The following is a 25,000-nucleotide window of genomic DNA, read 5'->3' on the forward strand; positions in this document are numbered from 1 at the left end:
AACTTGTATTTCTTCCAGAGAGTCTGCATGTTCTTCCACCCATTCATGTCTTCTAAACTCACTCACTCTTGCAAACACTGTCTGAAAAAAATTGTTCATAACTTCTGCCAGTACTGCCTCATCTTCATACTTCTTGCCCTCTACCCTAAGTTTATGAATACCTTCCCTGTCTTTCAACTTGCTCTTAACATATCCATAAAATAACCTAGGTTGGTGTGTGTGCGTGTGATTCACCTACAGTCATCTGCTGGTCACCCAGCCAGCCAGCATGGAAAGAGCTCAAAGCTCATAGTGACTGATCTTTGGGTAGGACTGATACTACTGACACACCACATACCAGGATGGCGAGGTCACAACCTCTGGGGTTACATCCTATACCTAGTTGTTGCTTGTGTGTGTGTGTGTGTGTGTGTGTGTGTGTGTGTGTGTGTGTGTGTGTTTTTGTGTGTGTGGCTGTTTTTTTCTTGTGTGTGTATGTGTATGTTGTTATTTTTATTTTTATTTTTTTCTGATGTATGTAATGTAAGCAATTTGTTGAACCGTGCTTCCTAGTTATTGGAATTATGCTCTGCGCTATATTGTAATCAATAGAATGCGTATCTGTGTGTGTGTTTGTGTGTGTGTGTGTGTGAGGTATAAGTGTATTAGGAGTTAAAAAAAAAGAAAAATATTATCCTTATATCTAATGGGTTTTGTCCTCCTCCCCATCCCCCTCCCTCCACAGCATCACCCCTACACCACTGGGGGAAGGCAAGAGCACCACCACCATTGGCTTAGCTCAGGCTATTGGCGCCCACCTTAAGAAAAATGTGTTTGCCTGTGTCCGCCAACCATCGCAGGGCCCCACCTTCGGCATCAAGGGTGAGAGGGTTGGCTGGGGCGAGTGGGGGAGCTGGGGAAGGGATGGGGTACCTAGGTAAAGAGAAGTGGGAGTTTTACTGTATGTGTGAATGGTGTTTTGATAAGAGTTTGTGGTTGTGTTAGTGTGGGAATGGGTAGGAAAAGAGGGTATGGAATTTATGCATGACAATAGACAGTGGAGTAGGGGGATGGAAGAATGGTTGGGATGCTTGGAGTAAGGGATGGAGTTTGTGTGAGGGAAAATTTTGGTATAGGGAAGTGATATAGGTCTGGGTGCTTGAAAAGAGGGTGGAGTTTATACAAAAGAGAAAACATTGGAAGAGAGAGAGAGAGAGAGAGAGAGAGAGAGAGAGAGAGAGAGAGAGAGAGAGAAAAAATGTAATTACAACTCAAGAGATTTACAAACAGACTGAAAGAAGAGGATAGAAAAAGGATCCTGGCCATACATACCTCCATAAACTCAATCATATTTGCTCATTTTCTCATAAAAAAAAATGTTGGGTACACACAACTCTCAAAACTCAATTTCCACTTACCCTCCCATGGAAAAAAGAGATCTATGCCACAAACACCTCAGAAAAACTCAATCAGTAAACTCCCTCTTCCCAGCCTTCCTGTAGAGGAAAGAAAAACAAGTCATTCTTTGGTACATTGCTGAAATCTTAATCCTCTCTGCTCACCCCTACAATAGAAAAAAAAAGAAATTATTTGCTTATCACCTCAGAAAACTCACTTGGTAAACTCCATCCCCTTCTCTCATCCTTCCATAAAAAAAGACTGAAAATTTAATCTCTACTCACCTTTTCATTGAACCAAACTTAACCAAAACCAACTCACTCAGTAAACCTAATCGTCTTCGCTAACCCTTCCTTACAAGGAAGACTTCGAAAATTTCATCTTTATTCACCTTCCATTTGCTGATGACTTGAAGATAGGCAGGCTATTTAGGTAAGATTCAGATGCCATGTCCTTGCAGGCAAACTTGGGTAGCATGAAGAAATGGACAGACAGATTGCAAAATGCAGTTTAATATTAACAAATGCAAAGTACTTAGCATAGGTAGAAGAAACGCACACAGTAGGTACACAGTAAACAACAAAGCTCTGGTAAGTTCAGGATATGAAAAATATTTGGTGAGTTATAGTTAGCTGTGATCTCTATCGAAGAAAACAATGCATAGATGCCAGAAACCAGGCAAATCAGGTATTAGGATTAATTTTCAAGAATGTTAAAAGTAGGAGTTCTGAAATAATATTAAAGTTTATATTTAGCACTGGTCAGACCTCATCTAGACTATGCTGTGCAGTTTTGGTCCCCATATTACAGGAAGGATATAAGTCGATTAGAATCAGTACAAAGGAGAATGACTAAAAGGATACAGGAGATGAGGAATATTCCTTACAAAACGAGATTAAAGTTGTTAAATTTATATTCCTTAGAGAGAAGTAGGTTAAGAGGGGATCTGATGGAAGTTTTTAAGTGGTATAGGGGTTGTAACAAGGGGGATGTAAGCAGAATTCTCAGGATCAGTAATCAGGATAGAACTAGAAATAATGGGCTCGTGCTTGAAAAATTTAGGTTCAGGAAAGAGATATGAAGGAATTGGTTCTTAGATAGAGTGGTAGATGAATGGAATGGACTCGGTAATCAGGTTTAGTTCTTAGTCATTAGGGAGCTTTAAAAGAGGATTAGACAAATTTATGGTTGGGGATGACAGGTGAAAATAGGTAGCAGTGTTTCATGTAGGGACTGCAATGTGTAGGCCTGATGGCTTCTTGCAGTTTCCCTTATTTTCTTGTGTTCCCATAGAACCTAACCTAAGCTAACTAACTCAGTAAACTCAATTTTCTTCACTCGCCCTTCCATACAAAAAGAACCTTGAAAAATTAATCTTTTCTCACCTTCCCATAAAAAAAAAAAAAAATCATTATATACAAGTCTGAAGCTCTCTCTTCCCTCCCCCTCCCATGTAACCCCAGGGGGAGCAGCAGGGGGTGGGTACTCACAGGTGATTCCCATGGAGGAGTTCAATCTGCACCTGACGGGCGACATCCACGCAATCACGGCTGCCAACAACCTGCTGGCGGCCCAGATTGACGCGCGCATGTTCCACGAATCCACTCAGAGTGACCAGGCGCTCTACAATAGGCTGGTGCCAAAATTGAAGGGACAGCGCAGGTTCTCACCCATTCAAGTATGTAACCTGACCTCACTTCACCTCACTTTACCAAACCTAATCCCACCACACCTCATTTAACCTCACTTCACCTTACCTCACCTCACCTAACAGTACAAGTTCTTGACTATTCAAGCATGTTATCTAACTAAACTAAACCTAACCTCATCTCACCTAACCTAACCAAATCTCACCTCACCTCACCTCACCTAACAGTACAAGTTATTCAAGCATGTTATCCAACCAAAGTAAACCTAACCTCATCTTGGCCTAACCTAACCAAACCTAACCTCACCTCACCAAACCTCACTTCACCTTTCCTCACCTAACCTAACATCACAGATTCTTGACTATTCAAGTATGTCATCTAACCTAACCTCTCCTAACCTTACCTCACCTGACTTAGTAACATAATCTAGCTTGCATAAATTTACTGTACCCTGCATGACCTAACCAAACTTACCTCACTTATTTAATGAACTGTACCCTGTCTAACATTACTGTGCTGAACTAGATCTTACTTTATCTTACCTTACTGTAATTACCATACCTTGCCTTGTCTTGCCTTGCGTTACCATACATACCATAACTCACCTTACCTAACTTTACCTCACATAACTTTACTTAACCAGACCTAACGTTACTTTAACCTAACCTAACCTTACCTAACCTAACCTAACCTAATCTAACCTAACCTAACCTAACCTAAACTCTCCTTACCTTGTGGAAATTATTTTATTTATTTTTTTATATCCCTTACTGAATTTCTCTCTCTCTCTCTCTCTCTCTCTCTCTCTCTCTCTCTCTCTCTCTCTCTCTCTCTCTCTCTCTCTCTCTCTCTCTCTCTCTCTCTCTCTCTCTCTCTCTCTCTCTCTCTCTCTCTCTCTCTCTCTCTCTCTCTCTCTCTCTCACCAGCTGACCAGACTCAAGAAGCTGGGCATTGTGGAGACTGACCCAGACAAACTGACCCCAGAGGAGGTGACCAAATTTGTACGGCTCAACATTGACCCGGCCACCATCACCTGGCAGCGGGGTAGGTCACTGGAGGTCATGGGAGAGGGGGGTGGTGGTGGAGGATTGAGTTATTATTATTATTATTATTATTATTATTATTATTATTATTATTATTATTATTATTATTATTATTATGTTATTATTATTGTTGTTGTTATTATTTTCTACTTATCAGATAATTACTGATATGCACTGTAATGTTTTTTTTCTAACTCAGCTCAGTATTGTAATCAGATATATATATAATTATTTTTTTTTTTTTTACCTTGTTATTGTTTGTTTTTCTTATTATATTTGTGCAGTGTTCATTGTAGGTTTTTGTTTGATTATTTTTTTCATCTTTCTCTCACAGGTATTTTTTTTGTGTAATTATTCATGGTAAACTTCATATTTGATTATTTTTACATTCTCTTTATTTTTCTGTGTTTATTTATCTGTTTATTTATTGTTGTTTTAGTAATGTGTCTAATGTCCCTCTCTTATTCCTCCTCCTCCTCCTCCTCCTCCTCCTCCTCCTCCTCCTCCTCCTCCTTCTTCACATATTTCCTCCATTTCCTTCTCATCCTCCTCCTCATCCTTATCCTCTCCCTTCACCATCATCACCACTTACAACCTCTTCTCCTCCTCCACCACCACCACCACCACCACCACCACCACCACTTGCACATGCCCCCCACCCTCTTCTCCTCTTTGCTCTCCTCCTTATCCACCACCACCACAGTAATCGACACCAACGACCGGTTCCTGCGCAAGATCACAGTTGGCCAGAGTCCCACAGAGAAGGACAAGACCAGGGAGTGCCAGTTTGACATCTCAGTGGCCAGCGAGCTCATGGCCATCCTCGCCCTCACCACCTCTCTCACTGACATGCGGGAGAGACTCGGCCGTATTGTGGTGGCCTCGGACACTGCCGGGAACCCTATCACTGCTGATGATCTGGTGTGTTGGGGTTGTAGGGTGGGGTGGTGTGTGTGTGTGTGTGTGTGTGTGTGTGTGTGTGTGTGTGTGTGTGTATGTATACTGAGTTGCCACATACAGGAAAGGACCTCAGTGGGAAGCCCTTCTGTATGTCTTACCTTGTCAGCAGAGCACATTACCCACTGTAGGTCACACAGCACCAGCCCTCACTGCCACACACCCCTACCATCCCTCACCCCCTTCTACTCCCCTATCATCCCTCCTACCATCCCCATCATCCCTGCTACTATCCCTTCTCACCCCCATACCCCCTTCTACCACCACCTTCGTCCCCTCACTGCTTCTATCAGCCCCTATGACTCCCTCACCCCCTTCTTCCACCCCTATCACCCCCTCACTCTTCTATCACACTACCTGTCTCCCATCACCCTCTCACTCCTACCACCCCCTATCACTCCCACTACAACTCTCTCTCTCCCCTTCACTACCTCTGCCACCCCTTTCAGTACTTCTAGCACCTCTTATCAACCCTTCTACTATCCCCATCACCCCCATCACCCTTCCACTGCCTCTGCCAATCCCCCATCACCCCTTCATTGTCTCTACCACCCCCCATCATCCCTTTCTACCACCCACTCATCACCCACACCACCACTCCTAATCACCCATCACTGTTACAAGCACTAGTACCCTCTTAACTAGTACATTTTCCCTCTTACAAACTACCACCTTATCACCCACTCACTGATACCCTGCCCCCCTCTCCCATCACCACCACAGGGAGCCAGTGGGGCCCTTGCAGTGCTCATGAAGGACGCCATCAACCCCAACCTGATGCAGACACTGGAGGGCACCCCGGTCTTTGTGCACGCTGGGCCCTTCGCCAACATTGCCCATGGGAACTCGTCAATTCTGGCCGACCGTATTGCTCTCAAGGTATGTGCGAGAGGAGAGAGGGAGAGGTAAGGTAGGGAATTGAGGCTAAGAAGAGAAGGGAAGGAAGGAGAGAGAGAGGGTAAGGAGGGAAGGTAAGGAATTGAGGGTATGACACAGAGAGAGGGGAAGGAGGAAGCAAGAGGGAAGGCAAGGAACTGAGGAATGACACACAGAGAAGGGAAGGAGGGAGGGAGGGAAGGTAGAGAGGGAATTGAGGTTGTGAGAGAGAGGGAAAGGAGAGAAAGGAAAGGTAGGGAGGGAATTGAGGATGTTAGAGAGAGGGGAAGGAGGGAGAGAGAAGGTAGGGAGGGAATGGAGGGTGTGAGAGAGAGAGAGGGGAAGGAAGAGGAGGGAAGGTAGGGAATAGAGGGTACAGAAGAGGGAAGGAAGATAAAGAAGGAACAGAAAAAAGACAGGTGAACAAAAGAGGCTAGGGAAAAGACAGAAGAGGAAGATAGGGAAGGAATGAAGTGGGATAAGGGAACAAGAGAGGGGGGAAGGAATGAAGTGGGATAAGGGAACAAGAGAGGAGAGAGAGAGAGAGAGAGAGAGAGAGAGAGAGAGAGAGAGAGAGAGAGAGAGAGAGAGAGAGAGAGAGAGGGAATGCAGGGAAGACTGGAGGCAAAGAAGAAGCTAAGGAAAGAAGAGAGGAGGAGAGGAAGGTAGAGAAGGAATGAAGGGGGATAAGAAGCCAGAGAGAGAGAGAAAGAGAGAATTTTGGCATAGTGAATATTTGTAGTTTTAAAAGAAATGAGTACAAGGTCATTTTTAAGCCAAGACACAACCTCTACTTATCCTTATTGCCTCTTTCCCTTTTATTGCCTCTTATTTATCCCATTCCCTCCCATCCCTATATCATCCCACCCCTCCCCTCACCCCCACAAGGCCCCAACACCTCCCCTCACCTCGACAAGGCCCCTAATACTTCCCCTCATCCCCATAAGACCCCTAACACTATAACGTGTCTTCCCTCACCCCCATAAGGCCTCTTAGACTCTAACACCCTTTCCCTCACCCTACAGTGCCCCTCACCACTTCCTTTCACCCCTACAGTGTCCCTCACCCTTCTCCCTTCACCCCTACAGCTTATCCCTCACCTTCACCTCCCTTATATGACTTCACCCCTTTCCCTCACCCCTTCCCTGATCCCCATAGTGCTCCTGACATCCCTCTCCTCACCCCTTCACTCAGCCTTACAGCTTGGCCCCTCACCCTCACCTCCCTTCCATCACTTCACACCTTCCCCTCACCCCCACAGTGCCCCTTGCCTCCCAGCACCCCACAGCACCCTCTTCTCGTCCCTCCCTGCACCCCTGACACCTCTCTCCTCACAGCTGGTGGGGGAGGAGGGCATGGTGGTGACAGAGGCAGGGTTTGGCGCGGACATTGGCTTGGAAAAATTCTTCAATATTAAGTGCCGCTACTCTGGGCTGGTGCCAAATGCTGTGACCCTCGTGGCCACCGTCCGGGCACTCAAGATGCACGGGGGAGGGCCGACCGTCACCCCAGGAGTGCCACTTCCCCCAGAATACACCAATGTGAGTGCCGGTGTGGAGGAGAAGTGGAGTGTGTGTAAGAGAATGTAGTTATATTCTCTTTTTAGGGGTGTCTAGTGTATTTTCTAAGGCATTTACAGGTGTAGGTAAGAATTTATTTATTGTTTTTAATTTGTAGGGGTACCGAGTGTATTTTAAGGTGTTTATGGGTGTAGGTGAGAATTTATTTTTTTCTTTTTAAGGGTATCTAGTGTATTTTAAGGTGTGTTTAAGGATGAATGTGAGAATTTATATATTTATTTTATTTGTAGGAATATCTAGTATTTTTAAGGTGTTTTTAAGGGTGTGGGGATTTTTAGGGTCCTGGGTGTACTTAAGGTGAGGACTTATTCTGTTTTCTTTTTAGGACTATCTAGTGTATTTTTTAAAGTGTTTTCAAAGGTGTGGGTTTTTAAAGGTCTTGGGTGTGTTTAGGGTGAGTGTAAAGGGTAAGATTTGATGGCAGGGTGAATGTAACTAATAAGGATTGATGGTAGGGTGAATGTTTAGGGTGTAAGGGTGAAATTTTAAGGGTGCTTGTGTCTTTTAAGGGTCTTGGGTGTGTTTAGGGTGAATGCAAAAGATGAGAGATTGATTTTAGGGTGATGTTTATTTTTTAGTCATCCAGTATATAAGGGTACATAGTTAATTTTTTTGGGGGTATTTAAGGGTGTATTGTGAAGGGTGCTGTATGTATTTAGGGTGAATGTTAAGGGTGAGAGATCAATTTTAGGATGAATAATTTTTTAAGGGTTTACTAGAGTATCTTTGGTGTATAAGGGTGTATTTTTAAGGGTTCTGTGTGTATTCAGGGTCAGTGTAGCAGGTAAGGATTAATATAGGGTGAATGGTGAGGCATAAGGGTGAAGTCTAAAGGGTGCTGTGTTTTGAAGGGTGCTTGGTATATTTAGGGTAAGGATTAGTGTTAGGGTGATGGTGATAAGGGTGATGGGAATAGGGTGAGTGATGTAGAAGGAACAGGTTTTTTTTTTTTTTTTTTTTTTTTTTTTTTTTTTTTTCTTTTTATTTATTTATTTATTTTTTTCTTCTTCACTCCTCTCTCCTCTTCCTCTCATCTTTCTTTATTTTTGTCCTCTCATTTTCCTTCCCCTTCTCTCGTCTTTCCTTCTTCTCCTCCCATCTTCTCATCTTTTCTCCTCTCATCTTTCCTTCTAAATTCATCTTCCTCTCATCTTTCCTTCTTCTCTTCTCATCTTCCTCTCATCTTTCCTTCTTCTCTTCTCATCTTCCTCTCATTTTTCCTTCTTGTCTTCCTCTCATCTTTCCTTCTTCTCTTATCTCCTCTTCCCTTCTTTTTCTCAACTCTTCTCTTCCCCTCCTCCTCCCTTCCTCTCTTCCTCCCATCTTTCCTTCCTTTCTTCCTCCCATCTTCCCCTCCTCTCTTCCTCTCATTTTCCCTTCCTCCTCCTCCTCCTCCTCCTCCTCCTCCTCCTCCTCCTCCATCCTCCTCCTCCTCCTCCTCCTCCTCCTCCTCCTCCTCCTCCTCCTCCTCCTCTCTCTATCTTTCTCTCTTCTACCTTCCTTCATTCTCTCATTCTCCTTTTCTCTTCCTCTTCCTTCTCCTCTTTCTTTCACTTTCCTATTCTCCTCACCCTCTTTTCTTTTCTCCCCTCTCCCACTCCTCACCTTCCCTCCCTTTCTTTCTCTCTTGCTCTCCCTCTCCCTCACCCTTCCACTTCTCACACATTCCCTCTCTTCATTCTCTCTCTCTCTCTCTCTCTCTCTCTCTCTCTCTCTCTCTCTCTCTCTCTCTCTCTCTCTCTCTCTCTCTCTCTCTCTCTCTCTCTCTCTCTCTCTCTCTAACACAACAGGAGAACCTAGAGCTGGTGGAGGCTGGATTTAGCAACCTGAAGAAGCAAATAGAAAATGGACTTGTATTTGGGGTTCCTGTTGTTGTGGCCATCAATACATTTGTGTGAGTATCTCCCCCCCCCCCCCCCTCTCTCCCCCCCTCCTCTCTCTCTCTCTCTCTCTCTCTCTCTCTCTCTCTCTCTCTCTCTCTCTCTCTCTCTCTCTCTCTCTCTCTCTCTCTCTCTCTCTCTCTCTCTCTCCTCTCTCTCTCTCTCTCTCTCTCTCTCTCTCTCTCTCTTCCATCTGTTTGTTTAGATCTTTGCTTCTTTTTTTTCCATCTCTTCCTCCTCCTCCTCCTCCTCCTCCTCCTCCTCCTCCTCCTCCTCCTCCTCCTCCTCCTCCTCCTCCTCCTCCTCCTCCTCCTCCTTGCTTTACTTTCAATTCCTCTTCATTTCCTCACCTGCCTTGTCTTTTAAATGCCAATATCATCTTCCAACACATCCCTCCTCCTCACCTCCTTCCCATCTCCCTCCACAGCACTGACACCCCTGCAGAGCTGTCCCTGATCCAGCGTCTGGCAAAGGGGGCAGGGGCCTCCGATGCCATTATCTGTAGCCACTGGGCCAAGGGGGGTGCCGGGGCAGTGGAGCTGGCGGAGGCTGTGTTCAGGGCTACCAACCAGCCATCGAAGTTCAGGTAAGGGTGAAGGATGAAGAATTTTAGACCCTTGACTTATTTATTTGTTTATTTGTTTATTTATATATTTGTTTATTTATTTAGACACTTTTTTTTTTAGCTTGACATTACTTAATTTAGTTGTTTAGATTTCTTTTTAGGATTGACATTTATTTATTATTATTTATTTATTTATTTATTTATTTATTTGTTTATTTTTTTATTTTTTATCTTGAAGTATTCAACTTATTTATCCATTCAGACCTTTTTTTACTTGTTTATCTTGTTCATTTATTTACTTTTTTTATCTTTTTTTTTAGTTTATTTATTTATCTCTATTTATTTATTTATTTAGATCGTTTTTTAGCATATTTTATTTATTTAGACCCTTTTTCAGCTTGAGTTGTATATTTATTTATCTATTTATTTATTTTTTCCACCCACTCCACTCAGCTTCCTGTACGACCTTGAGAAACCGGTGGAGGAGAAGATCCGCACCATTGCCCAAGCGGATCTATGGGGCAGATGATGTGGACATCCTCCCCAAGGCACAGGAGCAGATCGACCGCTACAAGAAGCAGGTGGGTGGAGGCTGAGTGGATGGCTCTACCTAACCTAACATAAACTAAACCAAACTAACCTAAACTAAATTAAACTTCTATTTCTCCTTGTCATTGTTGTTTCTTGTTCTTCATCTTGTTGTTGTTGTTGTTGTTGTTGTTGTTGTTGTTGTTGTTGTTGTTGTTGTTCTCATTTCATCATCATCATCATCAATCTCCTCCTCCTCCTCCTCCTCCTCCTCCTCCTCCTCCTCCTCCTCCTCCTCCTCCTCCTCCTCCTCCTCCTCCTCCTCCTCCTCCTAACGAAGCCTAACCTAACCTAACACCTCACACAAATGCCAAATACTCCACCACAGCTTAACCTAGCAATCCTATGACTACACTCAACCATGCCTCACCTTACCTAACCTAACCTAGCAATCTTCTGACCACATCCCACCATCCTTCCATCCGCAGGGCTTCAACAACCTTCCAATCTGTATGGCCAAGACCCAACTCTCCCTGACTGCCGACCCTAAGAGGAAGGGCGCCCCCACAGGCTTCAAGATCCCTATACAAGATGTGAGGGCTTCCATTGGTGCCGGCTTCCTGTTCCCCCTTGCTGATACGGTAAGTGGGGGTGTGGAGTCTGTCACTTATACAGAGTGGAGGGGTGGGATCTGTTGGTTATACATAGTGGAAGAGTGGGTTCTGTTGCTTATACAGAGAGAAGAGGAGTGGGTTCTGTCACTTATATAGAGAGGAACAGTGGGGTCTGTCGCTTATACAGAGAGGAGTGGGGTCTGTTGCTTATACAAGGAGAGGAGTGGGTTCTGTCGCTTATACAGGGAGAGGAAGAGTGGGTTCTATTACTTATACAGGGAGAAGAGTGGATTCTGTCACTTAAACAGAGGAAGAGTGGGTTCTATCACTTATACAGAGAAAGGAGGACTGGGTTCTATTGCTTATACAGGGAGAGAAGTGGATTCTGTCACTTATACAGGGAGAAGAAAGGTGGGATCTGTTACTTACAGGGAGAGGAGTGGGTTGTGTCACTTATACAGGGAGAGGAGGAATGGTTTGTGTCACTTATACAGGGAAGAGAAGTGGATTCTGTTGCTTATACAGGGAGAGGAGGAGTGGGTTCTGTCACTTATACAGGGAGGGAAGGAGTGGATTCTGTTGCTTATACAGGGAGAGGAGGAGTGGGTTCTGTCACTTATGCAGGGAGAGGAGGAGTGGATTCTGTCGCTTATACAGGGAGAGGAGGAGTGGGTTCTGTCACTCATACAGTGAGAGGAGTGGATTCTGTCACTTATACAGGGAGAGGAGGAGTGGGATCTGTCACTCATACAGGGAGAGGAGTGGATTCTGTCCCTCATACAGGGAGAAGAGGAGTGGATTCTGTCCCTCATACAGGGAGAAGAGGAGTGGATTCTGTCCCTCATACAGGGAGAAGAGGAGTGGATTCTGTCCCTCATACAGGGAGAAGAGGAGTGGATTCTGTCACTCATACAGGGAGAGGAGGAGTGGATTCTGTCCCTCATACAGGGAGAAGAGGAGTGGATTCTGTCCCTCATACAGGGAGAAGAGGAGTGGATTCTGTCACTCATACAGGGAGAGGAGGAGTGGATTCTGTCACTTATACAGGGAGAGGAGGAGTGGGTTCTGTCACTTATACAGAGAGAGGAGGAGTGGATTCTGTCGCTTATACAGGGAGAGGAGGAGTGGGGTCTGTCACTCATACAGGAAGAGGAGGAGTGGGGTCTGTTGCTCATACAAGGAAAGGAGGAGTGGGGTCTGTCACTTATGCAAGGAGAGGAGGCATGGGTTCTATCGCTTATACAAGGAGAGGAGGCATGGGTTCCGTCACTTATGCAAGGAGAGGAGGTGTGGGTTCTATCACTTAATACAGGGAGGGGAGGAGTGTGTTCTGTCACTTATACAAGGAGAGGAGGCATGGGTTCTGTCACTTATACAAGGAGATGAGGCGTGGGTTCTGTCACTTAATACAGGGAGAGGAGGAGTGTGTTCTGTCACTTATACAAGGAGAGGAGGCGTGGGTTCTGTCACTTATACAGGGAGAGGAGGTGTTCTGTCACTTATATAGAGAGAAGTGGGGTCTGTTGCTTATACAGGGAGAGAAGAAGTGGAGTCTATTGCATATACAGGGAGAGGAGGAGTAGAGTCTATTGCTTATACAGGGAGAGGATGAGTGGGTTCTGTCGCTTATATAAGGAGGAGTGGGTGGAAATCTTAAGGACACATACACATCCCTTAGCATTGGGAAGTCTGTTTATGCCATGCCTGCTGGAATGGGATATCTTGTGTCAGTCAGTTTGTTAGTAAGTGTTTCAGTCAATGTTGCAGTGCTTGAAACAGGTAAAGACACAAGGACACTGTAACACTGCCACTGACTGATGCTTTTACTCACTAACTAATTTGGTGTGCTGTTCCTGTCTTTGCTTTTGAGATGTCCCTAAACACTTGTACCAGGCTGTCCAGATGAGAATAATCAGGTGTCTTGTGAGTCTGTACAGGTGAAGAAGTAACAGAGAGGCAGGTGGAGGGTGGAGAGGTGGAATCTTGTTGGTTTTGTGGAATCAGCTTTTCCTCAGTTCACTTGTTTATTTTCAAAGTATTGCTTCCCTCTTTTTTTTTCTCATCTTTTCTCATTTTTCCTCTTACTTTCCTCCTTACCCTTTCTTTCTTCCTGTATATTCCTTCTGTTTCTTTTCTAATTTTTTCCTCTCCTTATTTTTTTTTTCTTATTTTCCTTCTCTCCTGTATTTTCTCTTCCTTTTTTTTTTTCTTTTCTCTACCTTTTCCTATCATCCTCTTATTTTTCCTCCTGTCTTCCTTCTTAACCTTCCCTCTTCTTTTTCCTTTCACCTTCTTTTCTTTTTGTCTTCTCTCACTTTTCTTCCTCTAATTTTTCCTTTTACCTTACTTTTTAACTGTCCCTCTTCCTCTTTTTTCCTCTTACCTTCCTTTCTTTTTTGTTTACTATCGTTTCTTCTCTTCCTCTTATTTTTTCCTCCTGCCTTGCTTCATAACCTTTTTTCCTCTATTTTCCTCTTAGCTTTTTTAAAAAAATTTTATTCTACGTCTTGGCTCCCCTTATTCTCTTCTATTCTCGGCTTTTATATTATCAGCTGGGTTTCTTCTTTATTTTATTTTTTTTCATTTATTTATTTATTTTTTTTAGGGGTCTCTTATCTCAGTCTCCTTATGATTATTTTGGCTTCTTTGTCTCATATAGAGGTCTGGTTTCATTCTCTCACGTCCTCTGTTCTCCAATCATCAACCATGTCTTTTATTCATTGGACATTATGATAAGTATGCTGATTCCGTGTTCCTTTGTTCTCCCTGCATGTGTTAATGTATCCCCTCAGTTTTGTCAAGTCTGTATGCCATGCTCGCTGAAGTGATCGGTTTGAATTGATTGATATACTGTGTGTCGGTATGTGTTGTGGTAATCAAGGCAGGTGAGGACTCAAGCTCTCACTCACTAACTGGCCTATATATTCCTGTCTTGTTTTGAAATGGACTTGTATGAAAACCCTGAATCATAAGGCACCAGGTTGTCCAAATGGGAATAATCTGGTATTTTATTAGATTGAAATACAATAGTTTCCTGAATGTTTAAAGGTAAGACAGGAATACATAGACCATGTAGCGAGGGAGAGCATCAGTCACTGTCAGCGTTACCATGTCCTCACCTGCTTCAGCTATTGCCACACACCTAAAGACCCACACTATAGAAATGATAACCCCATGCATTGATATGTGAGTTGCCATAATATCCTATACCCTTCTCCATAAGAAATTCCCCTATTGATATGCAGTGTGGGAGTGTTCATGACAAGTGTGGTGCATGGGAGGAGTGAAGGTAACTAGAAATGATAATGCTTCTTAACTCTCTCTTGTTTGTTGATAAGATAAGTAATGAGTGGTGACGGGTGAGAGATGGAGCGAAGACAAATAGAATGATAGATAACAGACAGAACCAAAACAAATAGAATGATAGATACAGACAACCAAAACAAATAGAATGATAGATACAAATAGAACCAAGACAAATAGAATAATGAAAACAGAACCAAGACAAATAGAATAATGATAATAGAACCAAAACAAATAGAATAATGGTAATAGAGAGAACCAAAACAAATAGAATAATGGTAATAGAGAGAAACAAAAACAAATAGAATAATGATAATAGACAGAACCAAAACAGAATAATGATAATAGAACCAAAACAAATAGGATAATGATAACAGAACCAAAACAAATAGAATAATGATAATAGAGAGAACCAAAACAGATAGGACAATGACAATAAACAACCAAAACAAATAGAACAATGATAGATGGAACAGAAACAAACAGAATAATAGAATATAATAGAATAATAGAACAGATAATTGAACTAGGACAAATAAAATAATGATAATCTATACACAACAATAATAACATACCTCAACATCTATCTAAACACACTACACACTTCATTATCCCTTCATCATCCATAATCTACACTTCATTATCTCATCTCCCAAAACCTTAAGTGTACCTGCAAGAACCTAGCAGGGAAGACTGGGACTTGTATGGTGGGTAGGAGGGAGGGTGCTGGGTGGGGAGTGGTGGCAAGGTAGGGAGTGCTAGAGACTTCAAAATGTGGTAATGTAAGATTGAGTTGCAGGAATGTGGTAGAGACTGGTGTAGTGTGGTAGGTGGCAGGGTATTAACAAGGAATGGTAATGGTAGTGGTTGTTATGAGTGTTGCTGTACTGGTAATCACTAACATGAGGGAGAAACTTCATCCTGGACCCGTATTCTGTAATGTTTTGGACTCTGACAATAGCAGTTTTTCAGATGACTGCTCAGGCCACAAAAACTGCCTTGAAAATCACAGAAACACCTAGAAATTGAGATAAAACACCCCCAAAAAAAAAAACATTGAAAATACCATTAATTGATGCAAGACCCCAAAAAACTCCATTAAAAACCCCAGTAATTCAGGCAAAACTCCCCAACAAAAAACATTAAAAACCCCAGTAATTCAGGCAAAACTCCCCAACAAAAAACATTAAAAACCCCAGTAATTCAGGCAAGACCCAAAAAACACCAGTAATTCAGACAAATACCCCCAAAAAAAACACCCTTAAAAACCTCAGTAATTGATACAAAACCCACAAAACACCTTAAGAAACCCAGCACCACCTAATAATTCAGAAAAAAAGCACCAAAACATTACAGAATACAAGCGGTGAGTAAACAAACAAGTATGTACATTAGCCAAGTAGCATGTTGTAAAGAGTGAACCCTAGTGAATGTCTATCCTACCCCCTGCTACTGTTATTATGGTCACGGCAACCTGTAGAAGGAGTGTGGCGAGGGAGAGAAGCAGCCTTGCCCACAGGAGCAGCAGCACCACCAGCAGGCCGCCCCACCACGCCCCAACGCAGTGCCTCGCAGGACCCTTCACTGGCTGCGACGGCTGGCTAAGTGATGGCCCAGGTAGGTGTTGGAGTGTTGTGCTAGTGGTAGTGCTAGGAGATGGAGGGAAGAAGGGGTGTTAGTAAGAGGAACAGGGGGACTTGGTGACTGGAAGCTTGAATAGGAGGGTTTTGGAAGGAAGAAGGAAGGTTGTTTGGTGTCTGGAAGAAGAGGAAGTTTTTGGATGACTGGAAAGTGGAAGGTTTGTTTTGTGTCTGGAAGGTGGAAGAGGAAAGTTTTGGAATGATTGGAGGGTGGAAAGAAGGTTTTGGATGACTGGAAACTGGAAGCATCTTTTTGTGTGTCTGGAAGTTGTAAGAGAAAGTTTTTGAATGATTCCAATGTGAAAGGAGGTTTTTTGAGTGTCTGGAAGGTGGAAGAGGAAGGTTTTGAAATGACTGGAAGGATCCTTTTGGGTGTCTGGAAGGTGAAGGGAAGTTTTTGTGTGTTTGGAAGGTGAAAGAGGAAGTTGGAGTGATTGGAAGGTGGAAGAAAGTTTTTACAGTGTCTGGAAGGTGAAGGGAAGTTTTTGGAATGAGTGGAAGGTGGAAGAGGAAGGTTTTTGAATGATTGGAAGGTGGAAGGAAGTTTTTTGGGGTGGAAGAGGAAGGAGGCTAGTGCGTATTTCTGCCTGTGTGCTAGTGTGTGTTAGGTAAGGCTTGCATCACCCTGTACCTGCCTTGCACTGTTGCCTCAATGCCTCACTGCAGACACCACCTCCACTCAAATCAACGCGTGCTTCTGCTACATTGCTACCTCATGCTCCTCACCTTACTGTACATAGAGACTACATACATGACAAGATTGCCAGGCAGACCAGTGGGTGGTGATGGTGCCTTGAGTGTCTGGCTGTGTGTGACTTAGAGGTGCTCCGTGGATAGAGGAAAAGGAAGATTATAGTGGGTTTTGAGAGGAAGTAGTTAAGGAAATGTATGGATTAAGTCAGCTTTAGGTTTGAAGTGGTTAGAATATATTAAAGGTTGCAAAGTTTGTTTTTTGTCTGTTGTAGGAGGTGTTTTGAAGTTAAATGGCCACGGAAATGTATGGATTAAATCTGCTTGGATTATATTGTTTATTGTAGAAGTTTTGAAATGAAGTGGTTAAGAAAAAAGAATTAACTCACCTAGGATTACTTTGATGGTGGTTTTGTCTGTTGTAGGTGTTCTGAAGTGAAGTAGCTGGGAAAAGTATGAATGAACTCAGCAGCTGGGATTACTTTATTGGTGATTGTCTTGTGTAGAAGGAGATCTGAAGTGAAGTGGCTGGGAAAATATTAATGAACTCAGCTGGGATTACTTTATTGATGATTATGTCTAGTGTGGAATGAGATCTGAAGTGAAGTGGCTGGGAAAAGTATGAATTAACTCAGATAGGATTACTTTGCTGATGGTTTAGAAGAAAAAGTCGGGATATCCAGGTAAAGGAAGCCGTTCTGAAATGGTGCAAGAAGAAAAAAGGACAAAAGGTGGTGAGAGAAAGTATTATTTAAAAATGATAGTTTGTTTAATTTTCTTTTCTATTTTGTTACTTTCTTGCCATGCATTTGTTTCTCTCTCTCTCTCTCTCTCTCTCTCTCTCTCTCTCTCTCTCTCTCTCTCTCTCTCTCTCTCTCTCTCTCTCTCTCTCTCTCTCTCTCTCTCTCTCTCTCTCTCTCTCTCTCTCTCTCTCTCTCTCTCTCTCTCTCTCTCTCTTCCCCCTACACTAATGCATCCCTGTTTGTGTGTGTGAGTATGTGTGTCTGCATGACTGACTGCCCCAACATGCATGCACACATGCACTCACTGAAGGTAAGGTGTGTCTTCCTTGTTACTTGTGCATGTGCTTGAGTGGTGACAAAAGTGGTGGTGGTGATAGTAGTGATAACAGTGGTGGTGATAGTGATGATGGTAGTGGTGATAATAGTAGTGACAGCAGTGGTGGTGATAGTGATGGTAGTGGTGGTGATAATGGTAATGGTGATGATAGCAGTGGTGGTGATAGTAATTATGATGGTGGTGGTAATGATGATGATAGCAGTGATGCTGACAGTAATGATGATAGTGGTGGTAATAATGATAGTAATGATAATTGTATGTAGTGGCAATAGTGTTGGTAGTAGTTCTGGTAATAATAATAATAATGAAGTAGCTGCTGATAATGTCATTTATTTAGGTCAGCATGTACACAGTTAAGCACACACAACTTTGCACACACACTCACAGTTTACACACACACACACACACACACACACACACACACACACACACACACACACACACACACACACACACACACACACACACACAGTTTTGCACACACTCATACACACAACAGTTTTTGCCCACAGTTTAATGCACACAATTTAAACACCTGCACAACTTTACAACTTTGCAATTAGATATCACCATTGCTTTCTATATAGGATGAAATATCAGTTGTTTTAGACTATTAACCCTTTCACAGCAACATACAACAGCTCACAAGACCAGAAGTAATGTGTGAAATGTTTACAAGCACCTACAAGAGAGAAGGGGGGTTTAAAGTTAATATATTTTGCAATTTCTGACCAGTACAATGGAGGTGGCTGTGGAACAAGAAAAGATGTCTCATAGTGGTTAGTAAACAAGGAAAGGTGAGCCATATAGCAGTGAAAGGTTTAATGAAAGTCACTCTTGTTCTGCACACAGCCTATCTTTAAACCTGCTTCAGAAATTACCTTATTAATAGGTGGCCAATACTGGCTTACCCGAGTGACTGGCTTGCCCTGGTCAGCTGCTGCCACATAGGGTTGCCTCCTCTCACAGCTGCTAACCCTTTCATTGGGACACAAAACAATTAGCAGCAGCAGAAGCAATGTGTGAAGACTTCATAAGCATCTACAAGAAAGTTAGCAATGAAAAGAATACATTTTGCAGTTTCTTCCATGTTCAAAGACTGGATGTGGCTGTAGAACAAGTGAAGATGCCTCAGAGTGATTGGTGATTAGGGAAAGGTGTACCAAGTGACAGTCAAAAGGGTTAATAAATGCTAGTATTGTTATTGGCTTATACTCTGGGGCACTGTTTATCTGTCCTGTTTATTGTGGAGCTTGAAAGTAACCAATTTGGAGGATTTTCTTGGGGCCTATTGGAAACAAAACAAACAAAAAAATAGGTTGAGGTTTACTTTCATAATCTCTCATTGTTTTCATCACCTTACATCTCCTTTAGTTCATGCCTCTTACAGATTTGCATGCTGATTTATTTATTTATTCCAGTTCATGTTTTGTAAGTGTTTAGCATCTCACATCTCTATTAGTTCATATCTTTTTTGCTGTTGTATTATTTTTTCCAGTTTCCATGTTCTCTATAAGCTCATGAACATTCTGCAATACTTTGTTTTATAAGTACAAGCCTTGTGTTCTGTGTGGCAATACTTTGGAGAGAATAACAATATTTGTCACTGGAACACCCACAAAACCTGATGCCTGCATTCTGAAAGGTTTTGACACCATCTTTCAACTACTTTTTAACAAGCTCCACTGGAAGTTATGAGGGTTGAAGGGTGTTTCCATGATTCTAGTGATAATTTAACTGGAAATTTTGACTGTTTTCATTGGTGTTTTTATGATTCTAGTGATAATTTAACAGATGAAGTTATGAAGGTTTTCAAGGGCATTTCCATGTTTCTAGTGATATTTTAGCAAGGATTCTACATCATCAACTGGAAAAACAGCTCTGGGAACCTGACTAGTCATTCCTGTGGCCTCTGAAAACCATCCTGATGACAGAACCAAGTGCTTAACAATGCAACCCTTTTATTAGATGAACATTTGCACACTAACAGTGACCAATGATTTGGTGAGCTAGAACAATTAATTTAAGGCTTTTTGCATTCTCACACCCCCTATCCTGTCCACCTCCCTAATGCAAGAATTAAGCAGTATTTTCAATCTTTCATCCCTATTCTGCCCACATCCTTAATGCAAGAGTTAACCAGTATTCTCGGTCTTTCACCTCTACTCTGTCCACATGACTAATGCAAGAATTAACCAGTATTCTCAGTCTTTCATCCCTATTCTGTCCACATCCCTAATGCAAGAGTTAACCAGTATTCTCAGTCTTTCATCCCTATTCTGTCCACATCCCTAATGCAAGAGTTAACCAGTATTCTCAATCTTTCATCCCCATTCTGTCCACATCCCTAATGCAAGAGTTAACCAGTATTCCCAGTCTTTCATCCCCACTCTGTCCACATCCCTAATGCAAGAGTTAACCAGTATTCTCAGTCTTTCATCCCTATTCTGTCCACATCCCTAATGCAAGAGTTAACCAGTATTCCCAGTCTTTCATCCCTACTCTGTCCACATCCCTAATGCAAGAGTTAACCAGTATTCTCAGTCTTTCATCCCTATTCTGTCCACATCCCTAATGCAAGAGATAGCCAGTATTTCCAATCTCACCCCTATTCTGTCCACATCCCCAATACAAGAGTTAACTGGCATTCTCAGTCTTTCACCCCTATTCTGTCCATGCTCCCAATGTAGGAGTTAATCAGTATTTGCAACCATTCATTCCTTTTACTGGTACACTGGAACTCTCTGCCTGCTTATGTATTTCCTCCTGCCTTTGATGTGAACTGCTACAAGAGGGAGGTTTCAAGACACTCACTCTCACAATTTTGGATAACCCTATTTATTACATTCTCTTTGGGGGACTGCCACCTTTTTGGGGATCTTTTTTTAGAGTTTTTTGGGTTGCATTTCCTTCTGCTTTTGATGTGAATTGCTACAAGTGGGAGGTTTCAAGGCATCCTCACAATTTGTATAACACTTTTGACTACACCATTAGGGGAGTGGCACCTTAGTGGGCCTTCCTTATAGTCTGTTTGTTGGTATAAGTCTGAATTCCCTCTTACACAAAAGAGAGAAATAATAAAATGACCACACATCGTCTATTCTTCCCTCAGATGACCACAATGCCTGGCCTGCCCACCCGACCCTGCATCTACGACATTGACCTTGACCTGGAGACTATGGAGGTCAAAGGACTCTTCTAAACCACCAGAGAGAGAGAGAGAGAGAGAGAGAGAAAGAGGGGGGACCAGCTTGTTTATTGATAAGTGTTTTTCCACGTCACTTCATTATCTGCCTGGCTAGTTGAAAGCTCCTTTGATGCTTGTGTTGGTTGAAATTTGTTTTAGTTTTGTTGTTGTTCTTGCATGTAGGGAGTGTGGTGAGGTGTTGAGGAGTGTCAGCAGTGAAATGGAGTGGCGTGGGAAGGAATGAGAGAAGAAAGTCGTACATTCTTGCCCAAATTGTTGTACTGGTAGATTGGGGTTTGTGAATTTGGCACATTGATAAAGAAAATACTAAAGAATGAAAATTTGGGAACTTTCATGAATAAAATACTAAAAATGATAATAAATGTGGGTGCTTTAAAAAATAAGAATACATTTGGGTAAATTCATAAATACAATACTAAAAATAGGAATGAATTTTGGTGCCTTCATAGATAATAAATTTAGGTATTTTAGAAAATAAAATAGGAAAAAAATTATAAAATAATTATGTAGTTGGTATGAAAAGCAAATGGATTAATTGAAATTTCATTAATTTTGAGGTATATTTTTGAGATTTGGCATCTTTAATGTAAATTATTCATAATTTATCTTAAAGGACAAGATAAGTCAATTTACATTTTTTTTTTTTTTTCACAAGTTATAAGAAAGGGCAAGATAATTCTGTTTGCAACATTATTATTATTTTTTTTTTTTTCCATATTTATTTATTTATTATTATTATTATTTTTTAAGTGAAGTGGTCATTAGGTAAGAGTGACTTGTGTTGCATTATCTGTAGGGGTGCAATGACAGATGAAAAAAACATTAGAAGAATCAGTTGCCATACATTTTTGCTCAAAGTGTCATACTAGAAAGATCTGTTGCCATAACATTTTTTGCTCAAAGTGTCGTACAAATTGCTTACCATACTTGCACATGTGATGCACTGCCACTTAGCCTGCTGTGCTAAATCTATACATAGTTCTTTTGACTAAAGTATATATATTTTGGTAACTCGTGTACTGTAATAACTTAAGTAGACTGTAAAGAAATTGTTCTTCCATTAACATCAAACTCAGTATTTCAGTAATGCTAGTATTTCAGTAGTTATTTTGTTATCCTACATTTCAGTAGTTTTGTTATTCAGCATTTCAGTAGTTATTTTGTTATGCAGCATTTGTATTTCAGTAGTTATTTCAGCATTTCATTAGTTATGCTGTTGTTCTGCCTGACTGGCGCGAAGGTTGCGGCAGCGCTGAGGCAGATGAGGACACGGGGACTTGATAACACTGCCACTGTCTGATTCACTCACTCACTGGCTGGTCTACATATTCCCATCTTGCTTGAAACATGCAGCAAATTTATCCTACTACCAAAACCATTATTTGAATATTTTGGTATCTTTATAAGTAAAACAAGATGGGAATGTGTCAACCAATCAGTGAGTGAGCGAGAGCATCACTGAGTGTCCCCATGTCTTCACCTGCTTCAGTTGCTGTCACACACTTAATTCTTTCACTGCTATGGTCTTTTTACTAACAATGAGACTGCTGTAAAAATGTGAAAAAATGTTTGCATGGATACAGAAAGGAAAAAAGAACATTTTTTTAAGGCCACATAACTATTCAAGAAACAGCACATGAGTAAGTGTATATATATATATATATATATATATATATATATATATATATATATATATATATATATATATATATATATATATATATATATATATATATATATATATATATATATATATATATATATATATATATATATATATATATATATATATATATATATATATATGAATAAAAATAATAATAATAGGTGGATCTAGAAAGATATTTGTGTAGCAGTGAAAAGGTTAATGATGCACAGTACAGTTGAGAAAATAGAAATGGCTTGGTATATTTTCTTACTTAGCCGATAAAGTGCAATTTTAAAACAATTAATATTTTTTTAACTATGCAAAGAAGTGTGAACATAGAAATAGCTTGGTGTATTTCTTTCGTAAACCCATAAAGTGCATTTCTAAAGCAACACCTATTTTTTTAACAATGAAAAAAAAAGATGTGTATATATTCTTAGCAGGTCTAAAAGAAGTGTGTATATTATGTGCCTTAAGACAAACATATGAAGGTTTGGCTGAAGAAATAGGGGATTTGTATATATTTTTTTATTATAGCTTAGGTGAAAAGAAAGAGTTTAATTATTATCATTATTTTTTGTGTAGATGAAACACTCATAAACAGTGTTGAGTGGAGAAAATAAGAGATGAGTTTATAGGAGTTTATCAGTGTGTGTGTGTGTTTGTACTGATGAAACACAAGCAGTTTTGAGCAAAGGAAAAGAAATTTATGAGTGTTTTATCAATATATATTTACAGAACTGAAACACACCAGTAGTTTTAAGCCAAGAAGTGTTAAAAAGTTTGTCTATAATAGAGTCCATCAGTGTTTTCCTTCATAGATGAAACACACTGCAAACCTTGAGCCTAGCCAGTGTTAGTGTTTGTTTATGTGTGTTCTTGCACAGTTAAAACTTGCAGTATGTTTTGAGCAAAGAAATGACAGAAAGCTTGTTTATGAAAGTGTTGATCAATCCGGTCTTCCATACACGTAACATTCAAGCAGTTTTGGGGCAAGAGAGTGTTACACTTTGTTATGGGTGGTTGTCAGTGTGATCTTCCATACACAAAATACTTGAGCAGCTTTAGCCAAGAAGTATATTAATAGTGTTTTCATTAACTATGATATTATATGTTTATTATAGGTTTATGTAGGTAGAAGACACCCAACACAAACAATTTAATTAGAGGAAAGTTTAATAAAGTTCATCAGTTTGAAGGTTTATTATTATTATTATTATTATTATTTTCTATTTATTTATTTTGTTTTTTTTGTTATTAATTTGTTTATTTTTTTGCATAGACGAAACACACAAAGAAAGAAGAAGAGAAATATAAAGTTGTTATTTCTTTTACATATTTCTTTATCTTGTTTATGTATGCTTAGACGAAACACACAAAGAAACAATAAATTAATCAAAGAAATATTATAAAGCCTAACAAAACATTTGAAGTCGTAGTTTAGTGCCAAGAAGCGTCTAAGGTCAGGCCAGGTCACACACACACACACACACACACACACACACACACACACACACACAGGGCGGGGCTGGGAGGAGTGGGACGGGGCAAAGATACGTAGGTAGAAGGAACAAGATCAAGATTATTGTGTTTTGTAGGAGTCCATACCACAAAGTTGTACTATTAGTGTGTTTGCTGTTATGTTTAATCGTCTTGTTCCTGCTAGCAGGCTGTAGAGAAAAGAAATAAAAGAAGGGATAAAAACAAAAGACGAACGGACATTGCCAACAGAGAATATTTGTTTTCGTAAAATTGTCACAAGAAAGGTTTGTTTGCATCTGTGTGGGTGTCTGCAGCTGTGTGAGAGAGAGAGATATTCAACCCCACACAGATTCAGTAGCTCACAAATTCGAAACTTCAAATATTCCCTGCTTCACTTCCTTGCCCAAATCAGCTCCACCACCAGCACTACCACTACTGCTACTACTTGTGCCTTAATAATGAAAAAAAAAAAAAAAAAAATCAATGTGCTTAGTTTGCCTGCTTTTTCTTTTTCCAATATATCGGGACCAATCAAGCATTATAAATTAGTTTACACCTGTATTCCTTCGCTACAGGTGTTGTGGATCAATTAGTGAAGAGTGCAAGTAATTTTGTTGTGAAGTTTTTGTTGTTTTATTTGAGAGGAATAAAGAAAAATTCAGTATAAATGAAGCCTTTTTTTTATTTAGTTCATCCTGTGAGATTTATAATTATTATTGTTGCTGTTGTTGCTGTTGTATTGTCAGTTTTATTATTATCATTATTATTATTATTATTATTATTATTATTATTATTATTATTATTATTATTATTGTTACTGTTGTCAATATTATTATTATTATTATTATTATTATTATTATTATTATTACTTCATTATTAC

The 25,000-nt window shown here is 40.8% G+C and overlaps 2 protein-coding genes across 2 annotated transcripts in view; both read left to right on the forward strand.

The window, feature by feature from the left end:
• Positions 1–24,788, forward strand: part of LOC135092399 (C-1-tetrahydrofolate synthase, cytoplasmic-like) — a 44,432-nt gene extending 19,644 nt beyond the window's left edge. The window contains 12 exon segments of the mRNA XM_063990877.1: positions 725–861; positions 2,841–3,055; positions 3,953–4,070; positions 4,773–4,990; positions 5,750–5,905; positions 7,240–7,443; positions 9,273–9,376; positions 9,790–9,948; positions 10,381–10,432; positions 10,434–10,508; positions 10,944–11,096; positions 20,895–24,788. Of these exon segments, the coding sequence (XP_063846947.1) occupies positions 725–861; positions 2,841–3,055; positions 3,953–4,070; positions 4,773–4,990; positions 5,750–5,905; positions 7,240–7,443; positions 9,273–9,376; positions 9,790–9,948; positions 10,381–10,432; positions 10,434–10,508; positions 10,944–11,096; positions 20,895–20,984 (1,681 nt within the window). The 3' untranslated portion in view covers positions 20,985–24,788.
• On the forward strand, positions 11,103–15,846 carry LOC135092400 (uncharacterized). The gene is made up of 2 exons (XM_063990878.1): positions 11,103–15,491; positions 15,536–15,846. The coding sequence occupies exon 1, from the start codon at positions 11,542–11,544 to the stop codon at positions 12,574–12,576; it is 1,035 nt and encodes a 344-aa protein (XP_063846948.1). The 5' UTR covers positions 11,103–11,541; the 3' UTR covers positions 12,577–15,491; positions 15,536–15,846.
• Positions 24,789–25,000: the final 212 nt, after the last annotated feature.

Source organism: Scylla paramamosain, chromosome 40 (genome assembly GCF_035594125.1).
Source record: "Scylla paramamosain isolate STU-SP2022 chromosome 40, ASM3559412v1, whole genome shotgun sequence".
Taxonomy (NCBI): domain Eukaryota; kingdom Metazoa; phylum Arthropoda; class Malacostraca; order Decapoda; family Portunidae; genus Scylla; species Scylla paramamosain.

Coding starts and splice junctions, on each gene's coding strand:
- LOC135092400 (XM_063990878.1), top strand. CDS start 11,542: ATGGTTTGTGTCACTTATACAGGGAAGAGAAGTGGATTCTGTTGCTTA.